At 40.0% G+C, this 23,799-nt stretch overlaps 1 protein-coding gene across 14 annotated transcripts in view; it reads left to right on the forward strand.

The window, feature by feature from the left end:
* The window catches only part of LOC308079286 (NACHT, LRR and PYD domains-containing protein 3-like), a 319,371-nt gene extending 296,852 nt beyond the window's left edge, over window positions 1-22,519 (forward strand). For 6 of the 14 annotated variants that reach the window (XM_080420674.1, XM_080420687.1, XM_080420681.1 and 3 more), the window contains 12 exons: window positions 3,007-3,120; window positions 3,805-3,912; window positions 7,538-7,651; window positions 8,337-8,444; window positions 11,122-11,235; window positions 12,351-12,409; window positions 12,731-14,564; window positions 16,849-17,022; window positions 18,250-18,423; window positions 18,503-18,655; window positions 19,275-19,324; window positions 21,954-22,519. In XM_080420674.1, coding sequence (XP_080276800.1) covers window positions 3,007-3,120; window positions 3,805-3,912; window positions 7,538-7,651; window positions 8,337-8,444; window positions 11,122-11,235; window positions 12,351-12,409; window positions 12,731-14,564; window positions 16,849-17,022; window positions 18,250-18,423; window positions 18,503-18,655; window positions 19,275-19,324; window positions 21,954-22,513 — 3,562 coding nt within the window. In that variant the 3' untranslated portion in view covers window positions 22,514-22,519. Of the gene's footprint in view, window positions 1-2,002; window positions 2,139-2,742; window positions 2,771-3,006; window positions 3,121-3,804; window positions 3,913-7,537; window positions 7,652-8,336; window positions 8,445-11,121; window positions 11,236-12,350; window positions 12,410-12,730; window positions 14,565-16,848; window positions 17,023-18,249; window positions 18,424-18,502; window positions 18,656-19,274; window positions 19,325-21,953 lie in introns of those variants that run through there. The other 8 variants (XM_080420675.1, XM_080420678.1, XM_080420680.1 and 5 more) reach the window with 8 other exon arrangements.
* Window positions 22,520-23,799: the final 1,280 nt, after the last annotated feature.

The following is a 23,799-nucleotide window of genomic DNA, read 5'->3' on the forward strand; positions in this document are numbered from 1 at the left end:
AATAATAATAATAATAGGGGTAATAATAATAATAATAAATACTTGGGCTGAGAGTTATTTTCAAGGTTGACAACAGAAAGGAGAGACAGAATAAAATGTCATTTTAATTAAAAAAAAGAGAACAGATTGTCTTCACTTTTGTTCACAACAAAGATTGACAATGAGATGAAAACATATACATTCATACAGCAGTGTCAAATACTGAAAATTGCAGATCTACAAGTTCACAGTGTGTTGCAACTGCTTGTAGCTGTACAAGCTACAAGCTCACATGTGTTGACATGTGACACGACACCGTCATACAGCGGAATACAACAAGAATGTGTTTCCTGTTACTCACTCTGCTCTCTCTCTGTGTGTGTGTGTGTGTGTGTGTGTGTGTGTGTGTGTGTGTGTGTGTGTGTGTGTGTGTGTGTGTGTGTGTGTGTGTGTGTTTTCCTTTGGAACTTTGGAACGTTATGTGGTTACACCCACACTTCCTCTCTCTCTCTCTCTCTCTCTCTCTCTCTCTCTCTGGTGGTGATGTCATCATCAAACTATGTGTCAGACAGAAACCTTGTATCTCCATAATTTGTCATGATGTGTGAGCTTGTAGATCTCCTTGTTTTGTACATACATGGTTGCATTGTGAATGAACCACACACACACACACGCACGCACGCACGCACGCACGCACGCACGCACGCACACACACACACACACACACACACACACACACACACACACACACACACAGTGTCTCTACAGTTTACTGTAAGTCACATGACTTCAGAGGAAGTACGATGGAGTGAAGTTTTAAAACCATCTCATTCAGCAACGGTTCATTTCTTCTTAGATCCACTTAAGAAGTTTTTAAGAATATTTTGATATACTCCAATGTGTTCTTAGCTGTGATCTGTTCTTAGGTAAGAACAGAATCTACACTGAAGAGCACTCTTAGAGTTCTTAAGTGTGACATGTTTGTGCAAATTCTTTAGAGCAATGGTTCTCAAAGTGTGGTCTGGGGACCCCCGGGTATCCTTGAGGGAGTTCCAGGGGATCCACAGCAAACGAGGAACAGTTTAACCACTTTTATTTATACTTTGTTTGAAAATAGCCGATCTATAAGCTCACAACGCGTCCCATTACTGCCCATTCTGAGCTAATAGATCGGCTATTTTTGAAATATTTGGATAAATCTTGAAAAAGAATGCCTGGCAGAAAATATTTTCAGATGGGGGTCTGCAGAATGCATGTCAATGTGGGGGTCCTTGCAGGCGCGCGGGAAGTCCTTAATACCTAGGGGGGCTGTGCGTCGGGGGGGACTCCTCGCGCCCGCGCGAAGCGCGGGCCGCGCGATTTTTTGGGGGTTTTCTGTGTTTTTCCCCACACAAAAAGGCAGAAAGACAGTGCAAACACCAGGTTGAAGTTCATCCATGACCGTAACAGACTGCTATGATCCATAAAATATATATATATTATAAAAAATATATATTTTCCATCACCAGGGGGGCTGCTCCCATCACCAGGGGGGCTGCAGCCCCCATAGCCCCCCCCTTCCCGCGCCACTGGGTCCTTGACTCCTTGACATGAACATGTTTGAGAACCACAGCTTTAGAGTTTTCAACAGGCCTGAACATTACAATCCAACCCAAACAGACCCGGTTGAGTTGAAGCCCAAGCCCCATACCCACCCTATAGCCCCCCACCCCTAAATATTATACAACATATAATGTGTTAGTTTAGTTATATTATAACTAGTTATAGTTCTATAATAACTAAAACAACATCAGTGGTTGTTTGGTCTTCCTGCTCTTCTATAGAGACAGTGTGTGGTCTGGTAGGACACCTACTGGTTGGTAGAGGTATTACATCTAGTGTAGCATCAGGACATGATGGTGATATTAATAACTCATAGAAGATTTACATTTAATCACTCTGTAACAATGTACCAATGAGATTCATTGTCTTACATTAATTGGTCTTTGTTAATGTTTGGCCACTATCTATTATCTATTGACAGGTTGAATAAAGAGCAACATGGAGAGAGAGGAGGAGGAGGAGGGAGCTGACAGACCAGAGTCTCCAACAGTGAAGAGTGACCGGTCTAAAGATGAACCTCCTGACTTCACTGATGAACCTGGACCTCCACAAACAAAGTATGTCAGAATCAGAATCAGAATCAGGTTTATTGTCACATCACAGGTTTACAAGGTAAAAAAGTGGGTGAAATTCGTTTTTGTACATCGTTTCCATCGCAACGTTATTTCCATAGAAAGAAAAGGGGGAGGAAGAAGAAGAAGAGGGGTGGGGGGGTGGGGGGGGGGCAAGTGGGAAGGGAATGTGTTATTGTACTATTTCTTGTTTTTCTTGTTGCCACAATAAGGAGACACAGAGCAGAGTCTCCAACACCCAGCTGTGTGTCTATGAAGAGTAGCCTCGGAAACCCAGGCTTTTTTTTTTGTTACAAAAGAAAAAAAGCCTGGGGGAGCGATGCAAGAACGATGGTCTTGGACCTTGTTATCTCCTAACCAATCAGAGTGCAGATGGGCGTCGCTCTAAATTTGGTGACGTCAGCGTGCTCCGTGCACAGGGCGAGGGGGGGAGGGGAGGGGAGGCGGGGACATAGATTGGTGAAGCAATAGGAGGCCACGCACAACTCCGGGCGGCTGTGTTTGGGTCCGCCTCTCAAGACCATCGATCGAGCTCGTAGCCTCAGGCTAATGAAGAGTGACTGGTCTAAAGGAGGACTAATTGACTTCAGTAATGAACCTGGACCTCCAAACACACAGTATGTGAATCTTCCTGTACAACATACAATAAACAATATACGATTTAATTTAGGCATTTGGCAGACACTCTCAATCCAGAGCGACTTACAGTAAGCAAGGACAATATGAGTGCATAGAAATAGTAATTTAGGATCATAGGTAAACCAAGAACCTATCATCAGTCTAAACAGTAAACTATCTATTCTTTACTGTCTCTATTGTTTATTTATTGCTACTTCTGGTTGTATGATTCCAGAAGTGTTAACCACAGACCAGAGTCTCCAACACCCAGCTGTGTGTCTATGAAGAGTGACCGGTCTAAAGGAGGACTAATTAACTTCAGTAATGAACCTTGCCCTCCACACACACAGTATGTGAATCCTCCTACATGATATACACACTATAACATTGTATGTGATTGTACGTACTTCAGTATGGTTCAAGACAAAATGTGACACAGACTGTTATGGCGCCATCATGAGGCCCTTTTGAATAATTTGCAGTGGATGATTTTCCTTGACCTACTGGGAGTGTTTGTGTAAAGTTTCACTCTGATCAGTCCGGTAGTGCAACATTAGCTGTTCACAGTTATAATCACATGAGTTAAAACATAATCCCTGCCCCTGTCCATCGTGGTGGCCTGGTGGAGATAATTACAACAAAAAAACAAAACAAGACATAGAGTCTAATAACGGTGGGTTCTCCCTCTCCAATGTGTATCTAGATTATAAGTAATGTGTGCACTTTGCCAGTTTTATGCATGTTACAGTGGTCAGTTTTATGCATGTTACAGTGGTCAGTTTTATGCATGTTACAGTGGTCAGTTTTATGCATGTTACAGTGGTCAGTTTTATGCATGTTATAGTGGTCAGTTCACATCTCAAATGCACTGGGGGCAAATGGCAGTTACAATCAGGAACACAGTCTGAGAATGCTATTCTAAGCATAAGAAAGCCTGGAATATCTACCTATTTATGCAACAAAGTAAGGGATATCTATCCATCTGTGCAACTGTTATTGTACTATTTCTTGTTTTTCTTGTTGCTGCAATAAGGAGCCACAGAGCACAGTCTCCAACACCCAGCTGTGTGTCTATGAAGAGTGACCTGTCTAAAGGAAGACTAATTAACTTCAGTAATGAACCTGGACCTCCACACACACAGTATGTGAATCTTCCTGTACAATATACAATTTACAATTTAATTTAGGCATTTGGCAGACACTCTCAATCCAGAGTGACTTACAGTAAGCAAGGAAAATATAAGGCAAAGTAGAGATGCACTGATTGAAAAATCCTTGGCCGATACCGATTACCGTTTTTTAAAAAGTCTGACCTGCCGATACCGGTTTTACCGATACCGATTTTCTATCTAAGAACTAAACAACTAACTAGAATGTGTTCAGGCTGAGTACAAGTACTTAATTTTGTGTATTTGCCAATATAGAGTACCAATAAGATTAAACCAGGAAAAGAACACTTATGCCATATCATAATAGTACAATATCCACACTCACAGACGATATCCAGTCTAATATCATGATATGGCTATAATATTGATGCCCTAACTATACAACGAAAGGCCTAAAGTCATTACAAAAAGAAGAAGAATTTGTAAAAGAATACTACTGTAGTCTATTTGATTTTGTTTATTTGTACCATTGCTGTCATGGCTGTCACTGTAATAGAGCTTCATGATTATGGCAAATTATGGGTCCATATTGAGATCAGTTATTGAAATGATAATTTTTTTAAATGGTAATCTTTTTTAACAAAAAATCTTATCTTAATGCAAAATTATTTTCTTATTTTAACTAAAAGCAAAAATAAATAAATAAGGTTTTCCCATTCAGACACATAGCATGTATGTCTGCATTTAATTGTTTTCAAGGTGAGAAATTTACCTTATGTCACTAGTCATGGGGTCTTCAACAGGGGGTCCGGGACCGCCAAATCTTTGTGTGATATGATATTTTTTTACACATCCACTGCCAAGGGCTAATCTCATAATGTACTCACCAGTGCCAAGGTGTTTTTGTTGTTTTTTTGTTTTTTTCATGTCGCCATAGATCTTGTTAAAATCCTTAAGATTGAGCGCTACACAGTCTGTTTACATCCGCGCGATCTCCCTGTATCTCCCAGTGAAAACCACGTGTCAAACGGGGCATCCATGTTTGAGTTAGAGCGGATTACGTTAAACAGTGAAATGCGAGGAGAAAAAACTACAGGAAGAGAATTGAGTTTCAGTTTCGTCTGTAGAACGAGGGCGGGCGTGATCGTGAAAACCGGATCCCAAATAATTCTATTTCCTGTCATCAAACCGGAAACGGAAGTGGATCAAACAAATTCCGAAAGTGCACCCGGACCGCGCATGCGCGAAAAGACCGCAGCCCGTAGGGCTACGGTCTCGGCGCTTAACAGTTGGATTTAACGGCCCGTAGGACTACGGTCTTGGCAGTTAATGTGTTAACCACTAGCATCCCATTTTTGAGGAGGACTTAAGCCAAAAATAGCAGATCTACAAGCTCATGAGCTTGTAGATCTGCTATTTTTGGCAAAGAGGTATGTAGGTGTAGAGGGGGAAAAAGAGCAGATCAAGTTAAAAAAAAAGTTTAATCTGCAGCACAATTTTATACAATATAGAGGGGGTCCCTGCTTCATCTCTCTCTCAGCTAGTAGTCCTTGGCCTGAAAATGTCGACGACCCCTGCTCTAGTCTAGTCTAGTATCTTGCCTTTCAATGATATCAAAGGCAAAATATTACCATATGTCAGTGTTTTGGCTTGTTTTAATCTCTGGGACTTCTGTTACACTACTCTCTGTTGCTCAGCGGACTTTGTTAAACTTTCAGACGAGTCTTAACGAGCTTTAATAGGCTACAGCTGGATAGATGACAAGACGTCTGTAGGCACATGAATTAAACCAGCGGTGCACTGTGGATGATGATGATCACAACGTCTTTTTGAGTTGTTGTTGGAAGCTGCTTACAGCATTAAGGACTTTTCAGATGGCCCCTAGTCATTTATTTGGAACAAAAAGCAACCCTGCAGGTAGGAGCAGCTACTGTCTACTCTACTGGGAGAGGTGCACACACACACACACACACACACACACACACACACACACACACACACACACACACACACACACACACACACACACACACACACACACACACACACACACACACACACACACACACACACACAAACTTGCACACACACAAACACACACACACCGTCTTTTCAACAACCTATGCAAATAGAGACAGGGGGGTGATTTTTCTTTGGAACTGGCTAAAATAAAAGGGATGTTTATAGGCAGTTTTTTTTCTGTAGCCTGCATCAGCTTTTACAATGCTGTTGTGTGTCACTGAAAGTGAAACTAACTTCAACTGCATGGACCGTCTGAGCAGCCTGGTGACGCACTTACTGCCTTTAAACTCTTAGTGATGGACCGACCGACAGCCACGGCATTGAGGCTATAACTGCGCACAGCATTATGGAATATATATTCCATAATATATATATTCGCTATATGTATCCTTATATTTCAAAGGTAATCAGCACCATCTGTAGGCTGTCACTTCTTGCTAATGTTTGTTTACCGAGTCAACTCGCACGATTTGATCATCATGCTGTTGCTGCGCAGTGCCCATGCAGTATCAATTTGACCGGCATAAAATCGGAATTTTTGACAGTGACCGGCCGAGCACCGATCCAGCCAGTTTGACCTAAAACCGGCTTTTTTAATCGGCGGCCGATTAATCGGTGCATCTCTAGAGGCAATACATCAAATGCATAGAAATAGTCATTTAGGATGATAGGTAAACCAAGAACCTATCATCAGTCTAAACAGTATACTATCAATAAATATATAATATGTACATTGAAACTATACAAACTATAGGATGGCAGGTGTACAAATTAACCTGGCATCTGTCTACATAACATGCTATCTAAATGACATTTTCTTTTTAATATGTATGTTTTGGCCTTTTTCTGCCTTTATTTGAGAGGAAATTAGGCTGACAGGAAATGGGGAGAGAGATGGGGGGATGACACACAGCAAAGGTCGTCGGGACTGGGAGACGAACACGCGACACGCTGTAAAACTGGATTACCAGCCCATGTGGTATGCGCCTGGACCGCTAGGCCAGCGGACGCCCACATTACATTTTAGCCTTTGTATAAGACTGCAAAGTCATTAAGGCTAGTTGTGGAGCGTGTGTGGAGCGTTGTCCAGGGTGTTTTAGAGAGGAGAGAAGAGTCTAGGACGTGTGGAGCGTTGTCCAGGGTGTTTTAGAGAAGAGAGAAGAGTCTAGGATGTGTGGAGCGTTGTCCAGGGTGTTTTAGAGAAGAGAGAAGAGTCTAGGACGTGTGGAGCGTTGTCCAGGGTGTTCTAGAGAAGAAAGAAGAGTCTAGGACATGTGGAGCGTTGTCCAGGGTGTTTTAGAGAAGAGAGAAGAGTCTAGGACGTGTGGAGCGTTGTCCAGGGTGTTTTAGAGAAGAGAAAATAGTCTAGGACGTGTGGAGCGTTGTTAAGGGTGTTTTAGAGAAGAGAGAAGAGTCTAGGATGCGTCGAGCGTTGTCCAGGGTGTTTTAGAGAAGAAAGAAGAGTCTAGGACGTGTGGAGCGTTGTCCAGGCTGTTTTAGAGAAGAGAGAAGAGTCTAGGACGTGTGTGCAACATATGGAATATAATAAGCAACTGTTATGCTAGTCTATTTTTAGTACTATTCTTTACTGTCTCTATTGTTTATTTATTGCTACTTCTGGTTGTATGATTCCAGAAGTGTTCACCACAGACCAGAGTCTCCAACACCCAGCTGTGTGTCTATGAAGAGTGACCGGTCTAAAGGAGGACTAATTAACTTCAGTAATGAACCTGGCCCTCCACACACACAGTATGTGAATCCTCCTACATGATATACACACTATAACATTGTATGTGATTGTACGTACTTCAGTATGGTTCAAGACAAAATGTGACACAGACTGTTATGGCGCCATCATGAGGCCCTTTTGAATAATTTGCAGTGGATGATCTTCCTTGACCTACTGGGAGTGTTTGTGTAAAGTTTCACTCTGATCAGTCCAGTGATGCAACATTAGCTGTTCACAGTTATAATCACATGAGTTAAAACATAATCCCTGCCCCTGTCCATCGTGGTGGCCTGGTGGAGATAATTACAACAAAAAAACAAAACAAGACATAGAGTCTAATAACGGTGGGTTCTCCCTCTCCAATGTGTATCTAGATTATAAGTAATGTGTGCACTTTGCCAGTTTTATGCATGTTACAGTGGTCAGTTTTTATGCATGTTACAGTGGTCAGTTTTATGCATGTTACAGTGGTCAGTTTTATGCATGTTACAGTGGTCAGTTTTATGCATGTTATAGTGGTCAGTTCACATCTCAAATGCACTGGGGGCAAATGGCAGTTACAATCAGGAACACAGTCTGAGAATGCTATTCTAAGCATAAGAAAGCCTGGAATATCTACCTATTTATGCAACAAAGTAAGGGATATCTATCCATCTGTGCAACTGTTATTGTACTATTTCTTGTTTTTCTTGTTGCTGCAATAAGGAGCCACAGAGCACAGTCTCCAACACCCAGCTGTGTGTCTATGAAGAGTGACCTGTCTAAAGGAAGACTAATTAACTTCAGTAATGAACCTGGACCTCCACACACACAGTATGTGAATCCTCCTATACAATATACACAACAAAGTTATCTGCTAAGTTGCATTTGTAAATTATCATAAAACAAGACATAGAGTCTAACTAGAAAAGCGCGCTCCTCGGAAGGCAGATCCCCGCCAGGACGGGTTGCCTACCCAGGGTCCACAAAATGTTGTAAGAATAGAAGCAAAAAGTGTGTTTTGAAGAAAATGATAAACTAGTTTGGCACAAATGGCTGGGCCCGAGTTATGTCCTGATTTATATATTGTATTTTTTGTTTTTAATTGCACAGCCTATGGTTCAGGAGCTACAGGCTAAAATGTGAAGTGGGCTTTTATAGCGCCACCATAAGGTCGATTTGAAATAGTTGGGATGGATGTCCTTGCTTTGCCTACTTGCAGTGTGTGTGCAAAGTTTCATGGCAATTGAACGCTGCGTTGATCATATGTGGCATTTTGTGCAACATGGGCCTCCTGCCAACTTTGAAAGCCAAACGTTGCCAATCGGAACTCATGTTTTAATTTGATGTATTTATTCGCACAATAAAAATAGTACAAAAGTAACATTATTAAAACGTCACAGAAATACGTGCACGTGAGAAAGGAAACCCATATAGGGCTTATGCAAGGTTCTCACTTAAAATAATAAACAAGTAGTAAGTTCAACATAGTAATCAACATAATCAACAGTAATCAACACTGAAAGAGTTGACAGATACATCATGATCACGTGACCATAAGTGCTGCCACCACTGTAGTATAAGTAGTATTGCTAGGGTGAAACATGCAACATTTTGGTGGGATATTTTGGGGGTCTTAGTATCTTATACTAATGGAGGCAAGATGTTATAATAAATTGGACTGCTGTTACCTCCCTGTCTCCTCTGTCTGAGGCATCTCTACCACAAACAGTTGATTAGCTCAATGCACAACAGGTGTGTAGTAACAATACGCTCATGATTTGTCAAGGTTTTAAGCACAATTTAAACAAAATAATAGCCTTTTTTTTCATAACTTAAATCAGAGATGCATTTAAAGAGATGCACGAGGGAACAGATCTATAAGGTTACAACTCTTAGCATCACCACTTGTTAGTTTGTAGATTTGATCTTTTTGGCCATTTATGCATCATCAGCTCAAGTCTGGTTGTGCGCATCACCAAAAGTAGCAAATCTACAAGCCCACTGTGATCCATTCTAATTGGACAAGCAGCAGCATCATGTATAACAAAACAGCCGGGTCTCAGATCCACCAGAGAGAGACAAACACTGACTCTCACTTCATATCCGCCGCTTAACTTCAGCATTATCAGCAGTCACAACCCGCCTGCCGCCTACAGATCAGTTCAGAACACTGAATCTGGATGTATTTATATTAGTGTTAGTGTAGTATTAGTTTGCTCTGCAGTCACCAGGAGGAGTTGATCAGATTACATACAACACAGTGCACACGCTGCGAGTGCAGTTGTTGTGAAGAGCGGGGTTAGGGAGGAGCCAGGAATTGCCGTCCCATTGTCTGGGAGGACGTTGCTTCCCATCGCCTGGGAGGCGTTTGAGGCGCTGAAGCCGCTTAGGATAGTAATAATAATAATAATAATAATAATAATAATAATAATAATAATAATAATAATAATAATAATAATAATAATGGTGGCATTAAATAGTGGCTATAATGACGGCGGCGGCCATGCACTCGAAACTCCAATGTTTTTGCTTAGTTATATTTTTATAATGTGACATTGAATCTTGAACAAACTGACCTTTTTGTTCACATTAATTGTATACAAATGTTTCTGATTCCAGAAGTGTTCACCAAAGACCAGAGGGGGTCATACCTATGTTCCCCGGGTTCTATGTTCCCCACTAAGGTTAGGGTTAGGGTTAGGTTTAGGTTAGGTCCTATTGGGGAACATAGAACCCGGGGAACAAAGGTATGACCCTCCAATAGTGTCCGAGATGATCTGTTCAAAGACAGACTCAAAGACAGAATCACATGAGTGAAAACATAATCTCTGGATATAGTTCTGGCCTGGTGGAGATGATTAGTAAAAACCAAGACATAGAGTCTATTAACTGTGTGTCTCTCTTTTCAATGTTTATCTATACATTAGAAGTTACTAAATACAGTTTGTGAATGAAGTGGTACAAATCACAATGTGGTGTTTAGTGGTGAAGCTGCTCTATACAGACTGACTGCTGGTGTGTCTGTCTGTCTGTCTGTCTGTCTGTCTGTCTGTCTGTCTGTCTGTCTGTCTGCCTGTCTGTTAATCTCTCATGGCAGGCCATGAGAGAGTTAATATCCACGTTGTTTTTCATTGGCTGAACACTATTAGGACTACAGCATAATTTATACTTCCTCGTACTACTGTGTTACGGGCCAAAAATAACAGATCTACAAGCTAACAACGGTACGGTGTGTTGTGAGCTTGTAGATCTGCTATTTTTGCTATGTAACTGTGGAATATCTGTCTCTCTATAGAACCAATATTGAACTTCATTTTACCATTAGAATGTTCGTTACAGTTTCTATTGTTATACATTGTATTTCCATTTATTCTTTGTTTATCCTGTTGAAAGTTTTACTCTCTTTACTCTCTTATTCTTGTATAGTGGGATATAACACTAAATCATCTTGAACAAACTGACCTTTTCATTCACATGATAATTGTATAAACATTTATTATGACTCCAGAAGTGTTCACCACAGACCAGAGTCTCCAACACCCAGCTGTGTGTCTATAAAGAGTGACTGGTCTAAAGGAAACCCTCCTGACTTCAGTAATGAACCTGGACCTCCACACACAAAGTATGTGAATCCTCCTATACAATATACACACTATAACACTACACTATATACACACACTATAATGCTACACAATACAATATACACAACACTATAACACAACACAATACAATATACACAACTTGATTGTTCAACTTAGGGTTTAAAGAGTTGTATAACTATTACGTTATGTACAACTATTACCTCTAGTCTGCAGTGATATAAAAACATTTAAGAACACATGTTGACTATGTACAACTATTGCCTCTAGTCTACAGTAATTTAAGAACATTTAAGAACACCATGTACAATAGAGATAAGAGGATCGTGGTTTTAGCTGCCGCGGATAACCGCAGTTTGGGTGGATTTGGGTCGATCAAATATGATTATCAATTAATATTGGATAAACCACAGGTGAAATAATGCGGGAAATACATGAATGACATCTATCTATAGGCCTATTATAGCCTTTAAAAAGCACAAAATCTCGGTTGGCAAGGGGTCCTTCCACTTCAAAACAACAACACAGTCGACTAAAGGCAGCTATTAGTGAGAGAGAAATTTAACGGAGGATTTAAAACAATTAAAAAAATAAGGTAGGAATAAAAGTTGGGAATGATTTAGTGAAGTTCTTAACCCTGCCGACGACTAGATGTCTTATGAAACGTTGCGATGTGAGACAGTGACCGAGGGCTTGCTGTTACCATGGATGTGTATACAGTCACTAGTTGATGGTGACATTGTTTGTACAAGTAGAATCCATATAGAATTCCAAGTACATCCCTGCGGTGCGGTCGGTGCGGATCTATTTATAAATAGGATGATATAATTAATGCGGCTGGATGATGGATGGATAATGAAAGTGTATACATGGATTAGGGTGACGAAAACGCCCATCCGTGCATCTCTAGTTTGTATCATGTGGGCCAGGTGATGTCTATATCTATATATATTTTCAAAAACAGCGAAAGGAGCAGATCTACAAGCTCACAACACATGGCATCACAACACTTCATGAGCTTGTGCAGTTATCGGCGCTATTCCTTGTAAAATATATAGGTTTTAAGTGGTTAATTAATAATATTAGTTAATACATTAAAATATCTATTATCTATATTATATCGTCTTCATCTCCACAGAGAGAGATCCAGAACCACACCTGAACTGAAGACATCCAGTCAAACCACAAATGAACAAAGTAAGACTGAACACATTTTACATTAATGAACATTTCATATCAATCATTGAAATGTTTAAATAGCAGAATACATCATCAGACTAAATATCAAAAGTGTATTCCTGTATCAATGTCCAAATACTGATGCTAAACATAAACATTAGGCAAATTTAGCCAATATTATTTCTTTGGCCCTTTTTCTATCTATTTTCTTTTTTATTTCGTAATTTTTTTACGAATTGTAGATTTTCTGAAGGGCATTTAAGACATAGTTTTAATGATTTTGTATATTAGATGTAAATTAGCCTGAATGTTTAAAATGTATTACCTATCTTCTCATAGCAGATGTCAGTCTGCAGGAGGATTTAAAGGATTATAAGATCAGTTTGAACAGACTTGATCGTGTGACATACGTCACTGACGTGCCCTCCCTCAGCAGCATCTACACAGAGCTCTACATCACAGTGGGAGAGAGTGAAGGGGTTAATAACCAACATGAGGTCTGGCAGCTTGAGACAGCTTCCAAGATGAAGACCCTCCAGGACAAACCAATCAAGTGCTGTGACATATTTAAGCCCCTCCTCCTTGGCAGAGACAAACCCAGCAGAAGAGTTCTGACCAAGGGCATCGCTGGCATTGGAAAAACATTCTCTGTGCGTAAGTTCACTCTGGACTGGGCAAAGGGTTTGGAAAATCAAGATGTCATTCTCCTGATTCCCTTTTCATTCCGGGAGCTGAACTTGGTCAGAGATGAGCAGCACAGTCTTCTCAACCTGATCCATGTTTTCCACCCAACATTAAAGAAGGTCACAGCAGAGCAGCTCGCTGTCTGGAAAGTTGGCTTCATCTTTGATGGTCTGGATGAAAGCAGGTTTCCGTTGACATTCGAGAACAATGACATTGTTTCTGATGTCACAGTGACATCATCAGTGGACGTGTTGTTGACAAACCTCATCAAGGGGAATCTTCTCCCCTCAGCCCTCCTCTGGATAACTACCAGACCTGCAGCAGCCAATCAGATCCCTCCAGCATGTGTTGACATGGTGACAGAAGTACGAGGGTTCACAGACCCCCAGAAGGAGGAGTTCTTCAGGAAGAGATTCAGTGATGAGAAGCTGGCCAGCACAATCATCTCACACATGAAGACATCAAGGAGCCTTCACATCATGTGTCACATCCCAGTATTCTGTTGGATCACTGCTGCCGTTCTGGAGGACATGTTGAAGACAGACGAGACAGAACAGCTGCCCAAGACCCTGACTCAGATGTACAGCCATTTCCTGTTGGTCCAGACAAAGAGAAAGAAGCTGAAGTATCATGAGAGTCATGCGGTAAAAAATAAAGAAAAGAAAAGGAAAAATAAATCAAAGAAGAAACAGCAGGGAGAGGATCAACAGCAGCTCATGGAGACTGACTGGGAAGTTCTCCGGAAACTGGGCAGGCTGGCGTTCAAACATCTGGAGAAAGGTAACATCATGTTCTACCAAGAAGACCTGGAAGAGTGTGGTCTTGATGTGGAAGACGCCTCGCTATACTCAGGAGTGTGCACAGAGATCTTCAAAGAAGAGACTGTACAATCTCAGAGAAAGGTCTACAGCTTCGTTCATCTGAGCATCCAGGAATTTCTGGCTGCAGTCTACCTGTTCCACTGTTTTACAGAGATGAACATGAAGGTACTGAAGACATTCCTGGGAGTTGATGTCAGTTCATTGGATGACTTCCTGCAGAGAGCCATGGAAAAAGCCCTGAAGAGTAAGAATGGCCACTTGGACCTCTTTGTCCGCTTCCTTCATGGCCTCTCACTGGAGTGCAACCAGAGTCTGTTAGGAGGCCTGCTGGGTCAGACAGAGAACAGTCCAGAGAGCATCCAGAGAGCCATCAACAACCTGAAAGAGATGAAACGTACGGATGGGTCTCTCTCTCCTGACAGATGTATCAACATCTTCCACTGTTTGATGGAGATGAACGACTACTCAGTACATCAGGAGATCCAACATTACCTGGAGTCAGGGGACAGATCAAAGACAGAACTGTCTGAGTCCCAGTGTTCAGCTCTGGCCTTCATGTTGCTGACATCAGAGGAGGTTCTGGATGAGTTGGACCTGGACAAATACAACACAACACCAGATGGGCGTTTAAGACTGATCCCAGCTGTGAGGAACAGCATAAAGGCTCGGTTAGTAGTCATGTGAATAGAAAACCTCTTAGTAGAGCATAAATCTACGATCACACCTAACACTATAAGTAGAAATGATGGTTAACATAAAATATCCAATAATAATAGTGAGTGGTGGTATTGTGTGTATGTGCAAATTAGACTGTATGGAATTTTACATTATGGTACGGTATGTAGGACAATACCGTGGTATACGGTATGTCACGGTATATACAGTATAAATGTTTATTTTGTTTTAATCATTAATATTAATAAGGCATTTTTGCCAAAATAAGATTGACACACTATGACTATGCGTAAAATATTAAGTTAGGATTTTAAATTATGACAGCTTGTACTCTCACTCTTTTGAACAAGAAACCATCACACAACAGAGGAGTTATGTTAGTTAATCTAACCTTGTCTTTAAAAAGTTGTGCAGGGTTAATATGGCATATTAACTTCAACAATATTAACTTAAAGTTGGAGCTGTCATCAACACTTTGGTTTGGGTGGCCAACCCCAACCACTCAAAAAGGTGGGGCCGATTTGTTTGCCTCTGACATTTTTATCTCGTCCTTCTGTCTTCGTGTCAGTGAGCGATACTTACATAGTGGGATGATTATGAATGATTTTATTGACTGCTGCTTAAAGGGATATTCCACTTTCAAATAAAATAAACATAACAAATAAATATAAAAAATTAATGAAAAAAGTTATTGAAAAATCACAGCCCCCTCACGCATTAGAAGGATATTCTAATGCGTGAGGGGGCCACGATTTTTCCATAACTTTTTTCATAAATTTTTATATTTATTTTTTTTGTTTATTTTATTTGAAAGTGGAGTATCCCTTTAAGTCAAAGGAGTAATGTTAGTCAGATAATGTTTTATTTGGTCACAGGCTCGTGTGAGTAGAGCTGCGCTTAGCTACGCATAATATGTGCATATTAAAAATAAAGTAATACCGTGAGCTAAGTACACCCAACCAGACTAAAGTAGTTTAGCTCCACTTTAATATCGTCCCCAGCACTTTCATTAGTGGGGATAAACATTAAAAAGTTGTGCAAGTGACCTAATGGTGTGGTACATTGTATTTGAACCAAAGTACTTACTGGGTCTAAAAATTTAAAAGAGAAAATATTATCGGCACCAGGGTTTATATTGAATATTCACTTATCGATATTTTTTTCTCACTCAGTGAGTTAATGCATAACAAGTCAGCTATGAGGTGGGGGAGAAAAGAAAAAAGAAGTATTTTGGGCTGAGTTAAATCACGGGTCAAATTGACCCGCTAACACCAAAAGTGTCAGCGGGTTTCTAACACAATGCAAGAGTTAACATAAACCATAACCATGTTACATATCCATGTAAATGTAATGAGTGATTTTTTTCCCCTCCTAACCCTAACCCAAAATAACATTTCAAATAGTGTTTCCTATAATGAAGACAATGTAAAATAATGTTATCTGGCTATTAGACTAATACTAGAACACACTTCCAAAAATAAATTACTTATTTTTTAATTGTTAATTTTAAATTGCTATTTGTTATTAACAATAGTGACATCAGTGGTGTTATGGGTCCAAATTAACCCATACATACAGTAATATACATATACATAAACCAAAACTTTTTTATTTTACTCCTAATAGTAAATACAAATTGAGGACAAGTTTCTCTCACTCTCTAACATGTAAACATGTTGCTCCAATTTTGGGGGAATTGAGCCACACTTCTCTGCCGGGTCATATTTGACCCGTAACACCACAGACGATATACTTTTAACCTATATAAACTTTAAAACGGGTCAAAAATGACCCTAACATTACTAATGGTGTGGTAATAGAGGACATTTTATATGGTCATCACTAGGGGTCATCCTCTGGGGAACATGAAGTTGCATTGCCTGTATTTTTAAGTATATGTTGTTTGTTGGACGGACCAATCAACATTATCATGATTCTTAAATCCCATTCCTATCATTGCTAAACATAAATAATTGACCATAAATGCTATGACACACAATACACCATGCATACCTATTTTTGAGATTTGGACACAATCTTTAGGAGAAAGAAAAAGTAAAAATAAATAAATAAATACAATAAGATGACTAAGTTAATTAAAAGATCCATGCAAGTTACACACTGTAGTATATCTTTCTTTTTTATGTTTTTTTTTTTACGGTTCTCTGTTCTTATATGGCCTGTTAATATCTAGATAGACATTCTCTTAGGTAATTTACTTGAACGTGATCTAATCTGTGTTGATAATCTCTGATTTTACATATTCTACCTTTACAGACTTGTTGGCTGTCAACTCCAAAAGCCAGACTATGAGATTGTGGCTTCAGCTCTCAGCTCTAATCCTTCACATCTAAGAGAATTGGACCTCAGCTATAATGACATAAAGGATTCCATCATGGATCTCATCTCTGCTGGATTGAAGAGTCCACATTGTAGACTGGAGATACTAAGGTCAGATTAATTAACCAGCATTCTTTCATTTAGTTCTGTTTTATTATTTATTGTTTGATTATAATAAGAATAGTGTGAATAAAGTTGATATCATGGTATCCCACACTGACTAGAATCATGATACAGTCCGAGTTTGGCCCAAGTTTGTGTTGGCTAGACCGCACTCTTTTATCACATCATAATGATACGGTACAGTAACTACAACATGTGATCCATCATGGCTGCTATAGGGAATTATCAGGTCCAGTAACACAATCATTGAGTGTCAAACTGGTGTAAACACAGACTGAAGGATTGCTGGTTCCTCAGCCCACCAGCACCAGCAGTCTCTTCTGTCTGTTTCATTGTGTCAATAAGGTTGATCTCATGGTAACACACACTGACTAGATGAATTATAAAGTACAGTACGTGATTACAGTATGTAGAGTCATGATGAGATTTAAAACATGAATACTTGTGATTACACTATGAGTGGTTGGATGTTTTAGATCTAGCCTGGAAACCAGATGAATCTGCCAGTGCAAAAAGTCCCCACTCGGTTGTGATTGGATTTCCCTGCCTCTAAAGTTGTGGGGCACCAATCAGGGCCCAGTATGCAAATATGGGGCGGGTTTATCACCAGATTTTTTTAATTCACCCCTAGAAAATTCAGGTTCCACAGAGATTCCAGACTAATATCTACACAGTGATATTAGTCGGACCATGCCAGGCTATGTCAGATCATCCCCTGGTTTTTGTAACTATGTTATTTGCGGCAGTTATATTATACACTAAGACTATCAATTCAAACAACAAAAACCTCTTAAAATGTGTTGATCATCCATTATCCCAAGAAACTTATATTAGCTCACCCTCTCTTGACTTAACTTTCATGTCTAGAAACAGAGAAGAAATTTACTTCATCTCTTTATAGTGGTCAAGTCTCCTGAAACGATAATGGTGGTCTCACACACACACACACACACACACACACACACACACACACACACACACACACACACACACACACACACACACACACACACACTCTCTCTCTGTCCTTTCTCAGTCAACTTGCTGGATCATCTATTGTTAACTTGCTGCTGCCTGTTTCCTGTCAGTTAGCTGCCTGTTGGAGGATTAAGATGATTTACTTCACACTATTCCTGACTTTCTGCTCTTTCCATCTCTTGGGTCTTTACTCTAAAACTCTTATAGTTAATCCAGATATGTAATCTGTAATTACAGACTTGCTGGCTGTAACGTCACACAGACAGGAGTTGAAGTCCTGGCCTCAGCTCTCAGCTTTAATCTTTCCCATTTGAGAGAACTGGATCTCAGTTTCATCAGCCTGCAGAAACAACAACTGGACCAGCTCTCTACTGCACTGAAGAGTCCACATTGTAGACTGCAGATCCTGAGGTAAATCATGTGTTTTCTCTCTGTGTGGATCTCTACTTGAACATCAACAGCAGTTTGTTAAATATGTATTTCTCTGCAGGTTGTCAGGCTGTGGGGTCACAGAGGAAGGCTGTTCTTCTCTGGCTTCAGCTCTGACCTTCAACCCCTCCCATCTGAAACAGCTGGACTTGAACTTCAGCCACATAGGAGACTCTGGTCTGAAGAAGCTTTCTGCTGCACTGGAGACTCTCACGTGAGTAGACCTGGACTGTGTGTTGTTGGGAGAGGATGCTTCACCCATAACGTCACACAAACACAGATTTAACTCATTGTCAGGTAGTGGAGACGTTGTGTTAGACAGTTAGACAAAAGTATAATCATCATTTAAAATAATAAGTATAACAGGAAGAGAAATGCAGCAAATAAGTAAAAGCAATGCTAAAAAGACCCTCAGATCCCCCGGCAGGCTGTTCCAAAGCGTGGGACCATAATAGCTAAAAGCTGCTCCTCCATACCTTTTAGTTTTAGTCTGTAGAATGTGTAGGAGACCAGCGCTAGAGGATCTAAGGGCCCTGCCGGGCACGTACTGAGGAAGCATTGCTGACAAGTAGGAAGGTGCATTCCCATTAAATGACTTAAAAACCACTAAAAGGATCTTAAATTCTATTCTAAAACTGACAGGCAGCCAATGCAGGGACTTTAAAATAGGTGTAATGTGTGTCTCTGTTTGGTCTTTGTCAACACGAGCTGCTGCGTTCTGGACAAGTTGTAACAGACCTATAGTTTATTATGTAAGACCAGACAGGAGAGCATTACAGTAATCAAGCCTGCTAGTGATAAAACACTATTCATTGTTGTTCTACTTCCTACAGTGTGAATCATGGAGGAGAACACTGGATTAAACCTCAACTCCTGACAAGATGTGAGTATCTGTCTGTCTGTCTGTCTGTCTGTCTGTCTGTCTGTCTGTCTGTCTGTCTGTCTCATTAACATGTTATACATTGTTTTATACTCCGTTGGCCCCTCCCTCTCTGTAGTCAACTAACTAAGTACATTTACTCAAGTACTGTACTTGAGTACAATTTTGATTTTTTTTTTTTTTTTTACTTCACTAGAGTATTTCCAATTTTCAGTACTTTTACTTCTACTCCACTACATCTCAAGAGGCAAATATTGTACTTTTACTCCACTACAAGTATTTGAAAACTTTAGTTACTAGTTACTTTGTAGATACAGATTATTATTACAAAACATACATTAACCACTTCAGCCCTATATACATTTCGGCCATTTGAAAATAGTCGATCCACAAGCTCACAATGCGTTGTGATGCGACGCATTGTGAGCTTGTAGATCTGCTATTTTCAAAATATTTTTTATACATTTCATACATTTGAAAACTTGTGAAATTGGGCATTCTGCATGATGAATACTTTTACTTTTGGTACTTTAAGTACATATTGATATCAATACTTTTGTACTTTTACTCAAGTCAATTTTAAATTCCAGACTTTTACTTGTAACAGGTTATTTCTACATTGCAGTATTGATACTTTTACTTAGGTAAAACATTTGAGTACTTTTTCCACCACTGCAACTCCCCTAGAATGTAGTGATTTATTTTATATAAAGTGAACATTTTAAACTCAAATCTTTGCTAATAATATTTTTTAATGATAATATTCCCTGTCCTGAAAACCAGTGGTGGACAAAGTATTTACTCAAGTAAATACTCTAGTATTGAAAAGTACTAATTACTATTGAGCACTTTGTTTATAAATCAATGCATTGTTGTATTTAAATTTAGAACCAAAAAAGAAATACATAAAAACTGAACTTAGCTTTAAATATAGTGAAAATATCAGATCTACAAGCTCACAACGTGCCGCGGTGTGATACATTGTGAGCTTGTAGATCTGATATTTTCACTATAGTTGAAATAGAGCTTAAGTGGTTAACCCATTAAGACCTGAGGCTGATTCCACAAATGTCTTCTAAATCCTGGTTCTCAAACCTTTTCATGTCAAGGACCCCCAACATTATATGTATTTGGCCGTGGACCCCCTTCTCAAAATATTTAGTTCCAGGGACCCCCAGAAGCAAAGATTTGAGTTAAAAATGTTCACTTTAAAGATACATATATTTATTCAAAGATTTGCACACACGTTAAGTTTTTTTTCAAAATAGCAGATCTACAAGCTCATATGTATGCTTAATAAAACATTATTTAATTATTTTTATTTTGTATGTTAAATACTTAAACCCACTTCACTGACTGGAGTTCCTCAGGGCTCTGTTTCCCTCTACACCAAATATGTTCCCTGAAAAATATCAGATCTACAAGCTCACAACCACACATGGTTCCTCAAAGAACCTTATTTGAACCATTAACCACTTAAACCCCTGCATCCCAATGTTGGCCATGTCTTAATACGTGAACATTCATCAGAAATACCAGATCTACAAGCTCACAACGCTTCATGCTACGATGCATTGTGAGCTTGTAGATCTGCTATTTTCGACAGAGATTTGGAGTTTGGAGGGAAAAAAAACTGAGCAGACCAAATATAGAGCCCTGGGAGACACCGGTCCATGAAGGGTTAAAGTGGTTAAGGGTTCTCAAAGTGGGGTCCGGGGACCCCCAGGGGTCCTTGGGGGGTTCCAGGGGGTCCCCAGCTAAATGTGTTGATACAGCATCACACTCATTTTAACCCCTTGTTTTCCATATTCTACACGTTGGCTAATGAACCCATTCAGACCTGGAAAGCATCTCTGTGTCATTTTACATTTATCTTTATATTTAGAAACAGCTTTTTCACAAACGTCTAAAACCTCTGATCTCCATATTATAACTTTATGACTTTTTACCTAAGTTAACCCTTTCAGACCGAGAACGCATCTGTGTCATTTTACATTATTTTGGCTATTCAAAAATAGCAGATCTACAAGCTCGAGCTTGTAGATCTGCTATTTTTTTGAAAAATCGCGAAAATATGTTCACATCTTTGAAAATATATTTTTCCATAGCGAAATTTTTTTACTCTGTTACAACTTCTGGGGGTCCCTGGAACCAAATATTTTGAGATGGGGGTCCGCGGCCAAAATTTAAATAATTCTGGGGGTCCTTGACATGAAAAGGTTTGAGATCACTGATATAGAAGCTTTTTTCTTTTTTTTTTCAAAAACCAGTTAGGATTTAGAAGACATTTGTCAAAGCAAAGTTTAGTTACAAATTTTTTCTTTGAAAAATATATATATTCAAAGATTTGCTCAAATTTTCACGATTTATCAAAAATAGCAGATCTACAAGCTCACAGAGCATCACTTTGTGTCGTGCTGTGAACTTATACAGCTGCTATTTTTTTGAATGTTTGGAAAGTGTGTGTGTGTCTGTGTCTGTGTGTGTGTGTGTGTGTGTGTGTGTGTGTGTGTGTGTGTGTGTGCGTGTGCGTGTGCGTGTGCGTGTGCGTGTGTGTGTGTGTGTGTGTGTGTGTGTTTGTCTGACTCTGTGAATGATGTTTTTAATGTACTGTGTTTTATATTCTCATCAGATTTCTCTCATCTCACTCTGGACACAAACACAGCAGCCAGATCCATCTCTCTGTCTGAGAACAACATGAAGGCGACACGGATGAAAGAGAGTCAGGATCCTCCTGATCATCCTGACAGGTTTGATAGACAGGCTCAGGTTCTGTGTTCAGAGGGTCTGACTGGACACCGTTACTGGGAGGTAGAGTGGAGTGGAGGGGTTAATATAGCAGTGACTTACAGAGGAATCAACAGGAAAGGAAAGGGGAGGGACTGTGTGCTTGGATTCAATGACAAGTCCTGGAGTCTGTACTGTAGAGATGGTCACCATGGTAACAGTTACGGTGTCACACACAATAGTAAGGTCACTTTCCTTCCTGTCCGTCCCTCTGACTCTAACAGAGTATCAGTGTATCTAGACTGTTCTGCAGGGTCTCTGTCTTTTTACAGAGTGTTAGAGGACACTCTGACACACCTTTACACCTTCCAGAACACATTCACTGAACCTCTCTATGCTGGGTTTGCGTTTGACCCTGACTCCTCTGTGTCTCTGTGTGAGGACAGACAGGGTGATGTATCATAATGTAATAATCAGGAACAGGTGTGGTGGGGGGGGGGGGGCTCTGTGTGTCTAACACATTTAAACATGAATATTGTATAGATGTATAGATCCATGAATTCAGTGGTTCTCAATGTGGGGTCCGGGGACCCCCAGGGGGAATCCTTGATTTAAAAAAAAAAGGTCCACAGTTCAAATATGATTATTTTGGGGGGTCCTCAGTTCAAATATGATTATTTTAGAGGGTCCTCAGTTCAAATATGATTATTTTAGAGGGTCCACAGTTTACATATGATTATTTTGAGAAGCTCTGGTCTAGAACATTTAAACATGAATATTGTAAAGTTGTATTAAAAATGAACATTTACTCCAATGAAGGGTTTTGTAAATCATTGTATTGTACCTTTAAAATGTCATTTCACATTTATTTAGAACCTTTCATGTATATTTACTCATATCTTCATTAAAATGAAACCAATGCTATTGTATCTACATTGAGCTGATGTTACATTCATTAATACCAGGGGTCTTCAACAGGGGGTCCGGGACCCCTAGGGGGTCCTCAGAGTTACTACAGGGGGTCCTCAGAGTTACTACAGGGGGTCCGCCAAATCTTAAATCTTTGTGTGATATGATTTTTGGGCGGTGAAACCGCCCCTATAAGTGAGATTTGGAAAAATGTACAAATATCTTGCACTGAGATCTGGGCCCAGGAAATTTGTACAATTATCCTGCGCTGTGATTGGCCAATCACAGTCTATTCAGGACTGTGATTGGCCAGTGTCACGTGACACATGTGCATAGCCCTATATATGGTTATAGTTATAACCATAACTTGTTTTTTTCAAGTTATGGTTCCGTCCATCATAAAGAGTGTTTCAATAAATGTATTTATTTTATTGGTTGACTCCATTCAGTATTGTGATTAGCTAGCAAGACACCGCCCACTTCACACAGGGTGTGATTTTTTTTTTTACATTAACCACTTGAACCCTAGCGTCCCTTTTCTGAGGAGAACTTTAGACAAAAATAGCAGATCTACAAGCTCACAATGCCTTATTTTTGGTATAGGTGTAGAGGGAAAAAAGAGCAGACCACGTCAACACTTTTATACAATATAGAGGGGGTCCCTGATTCATCTCTCTCTCAGCTAAGGGGTCCCTGCGTCATCTCTCTCTCAGCTAAGGAGTCCCTGCTTCATCTCTCTCTCAGCTAAGGGGTCCCTGCTTCATCTCTCTCTGAGCTAAGGGGTCCCTGCTTCATCTGTCTCTCAGCTAAGGGGTCCCTGCTTCATCTCTCTCTCAGCTAAG

The sequence above is a fragment of the Gymnoscopelus braueri genome, assembly GCF_963280865.1.
Source record: "Gymnoscopelus braueri genome assembly, chromosome: 23".
Classification (NCBI taxonomy): domain Eukaryota; kingdom Metazoa; phylum Chordata; class Actinopteri; order Myctophiformes; family Myctophidae; genus Gymnoscopelus; species Gymnoscopelus braueri.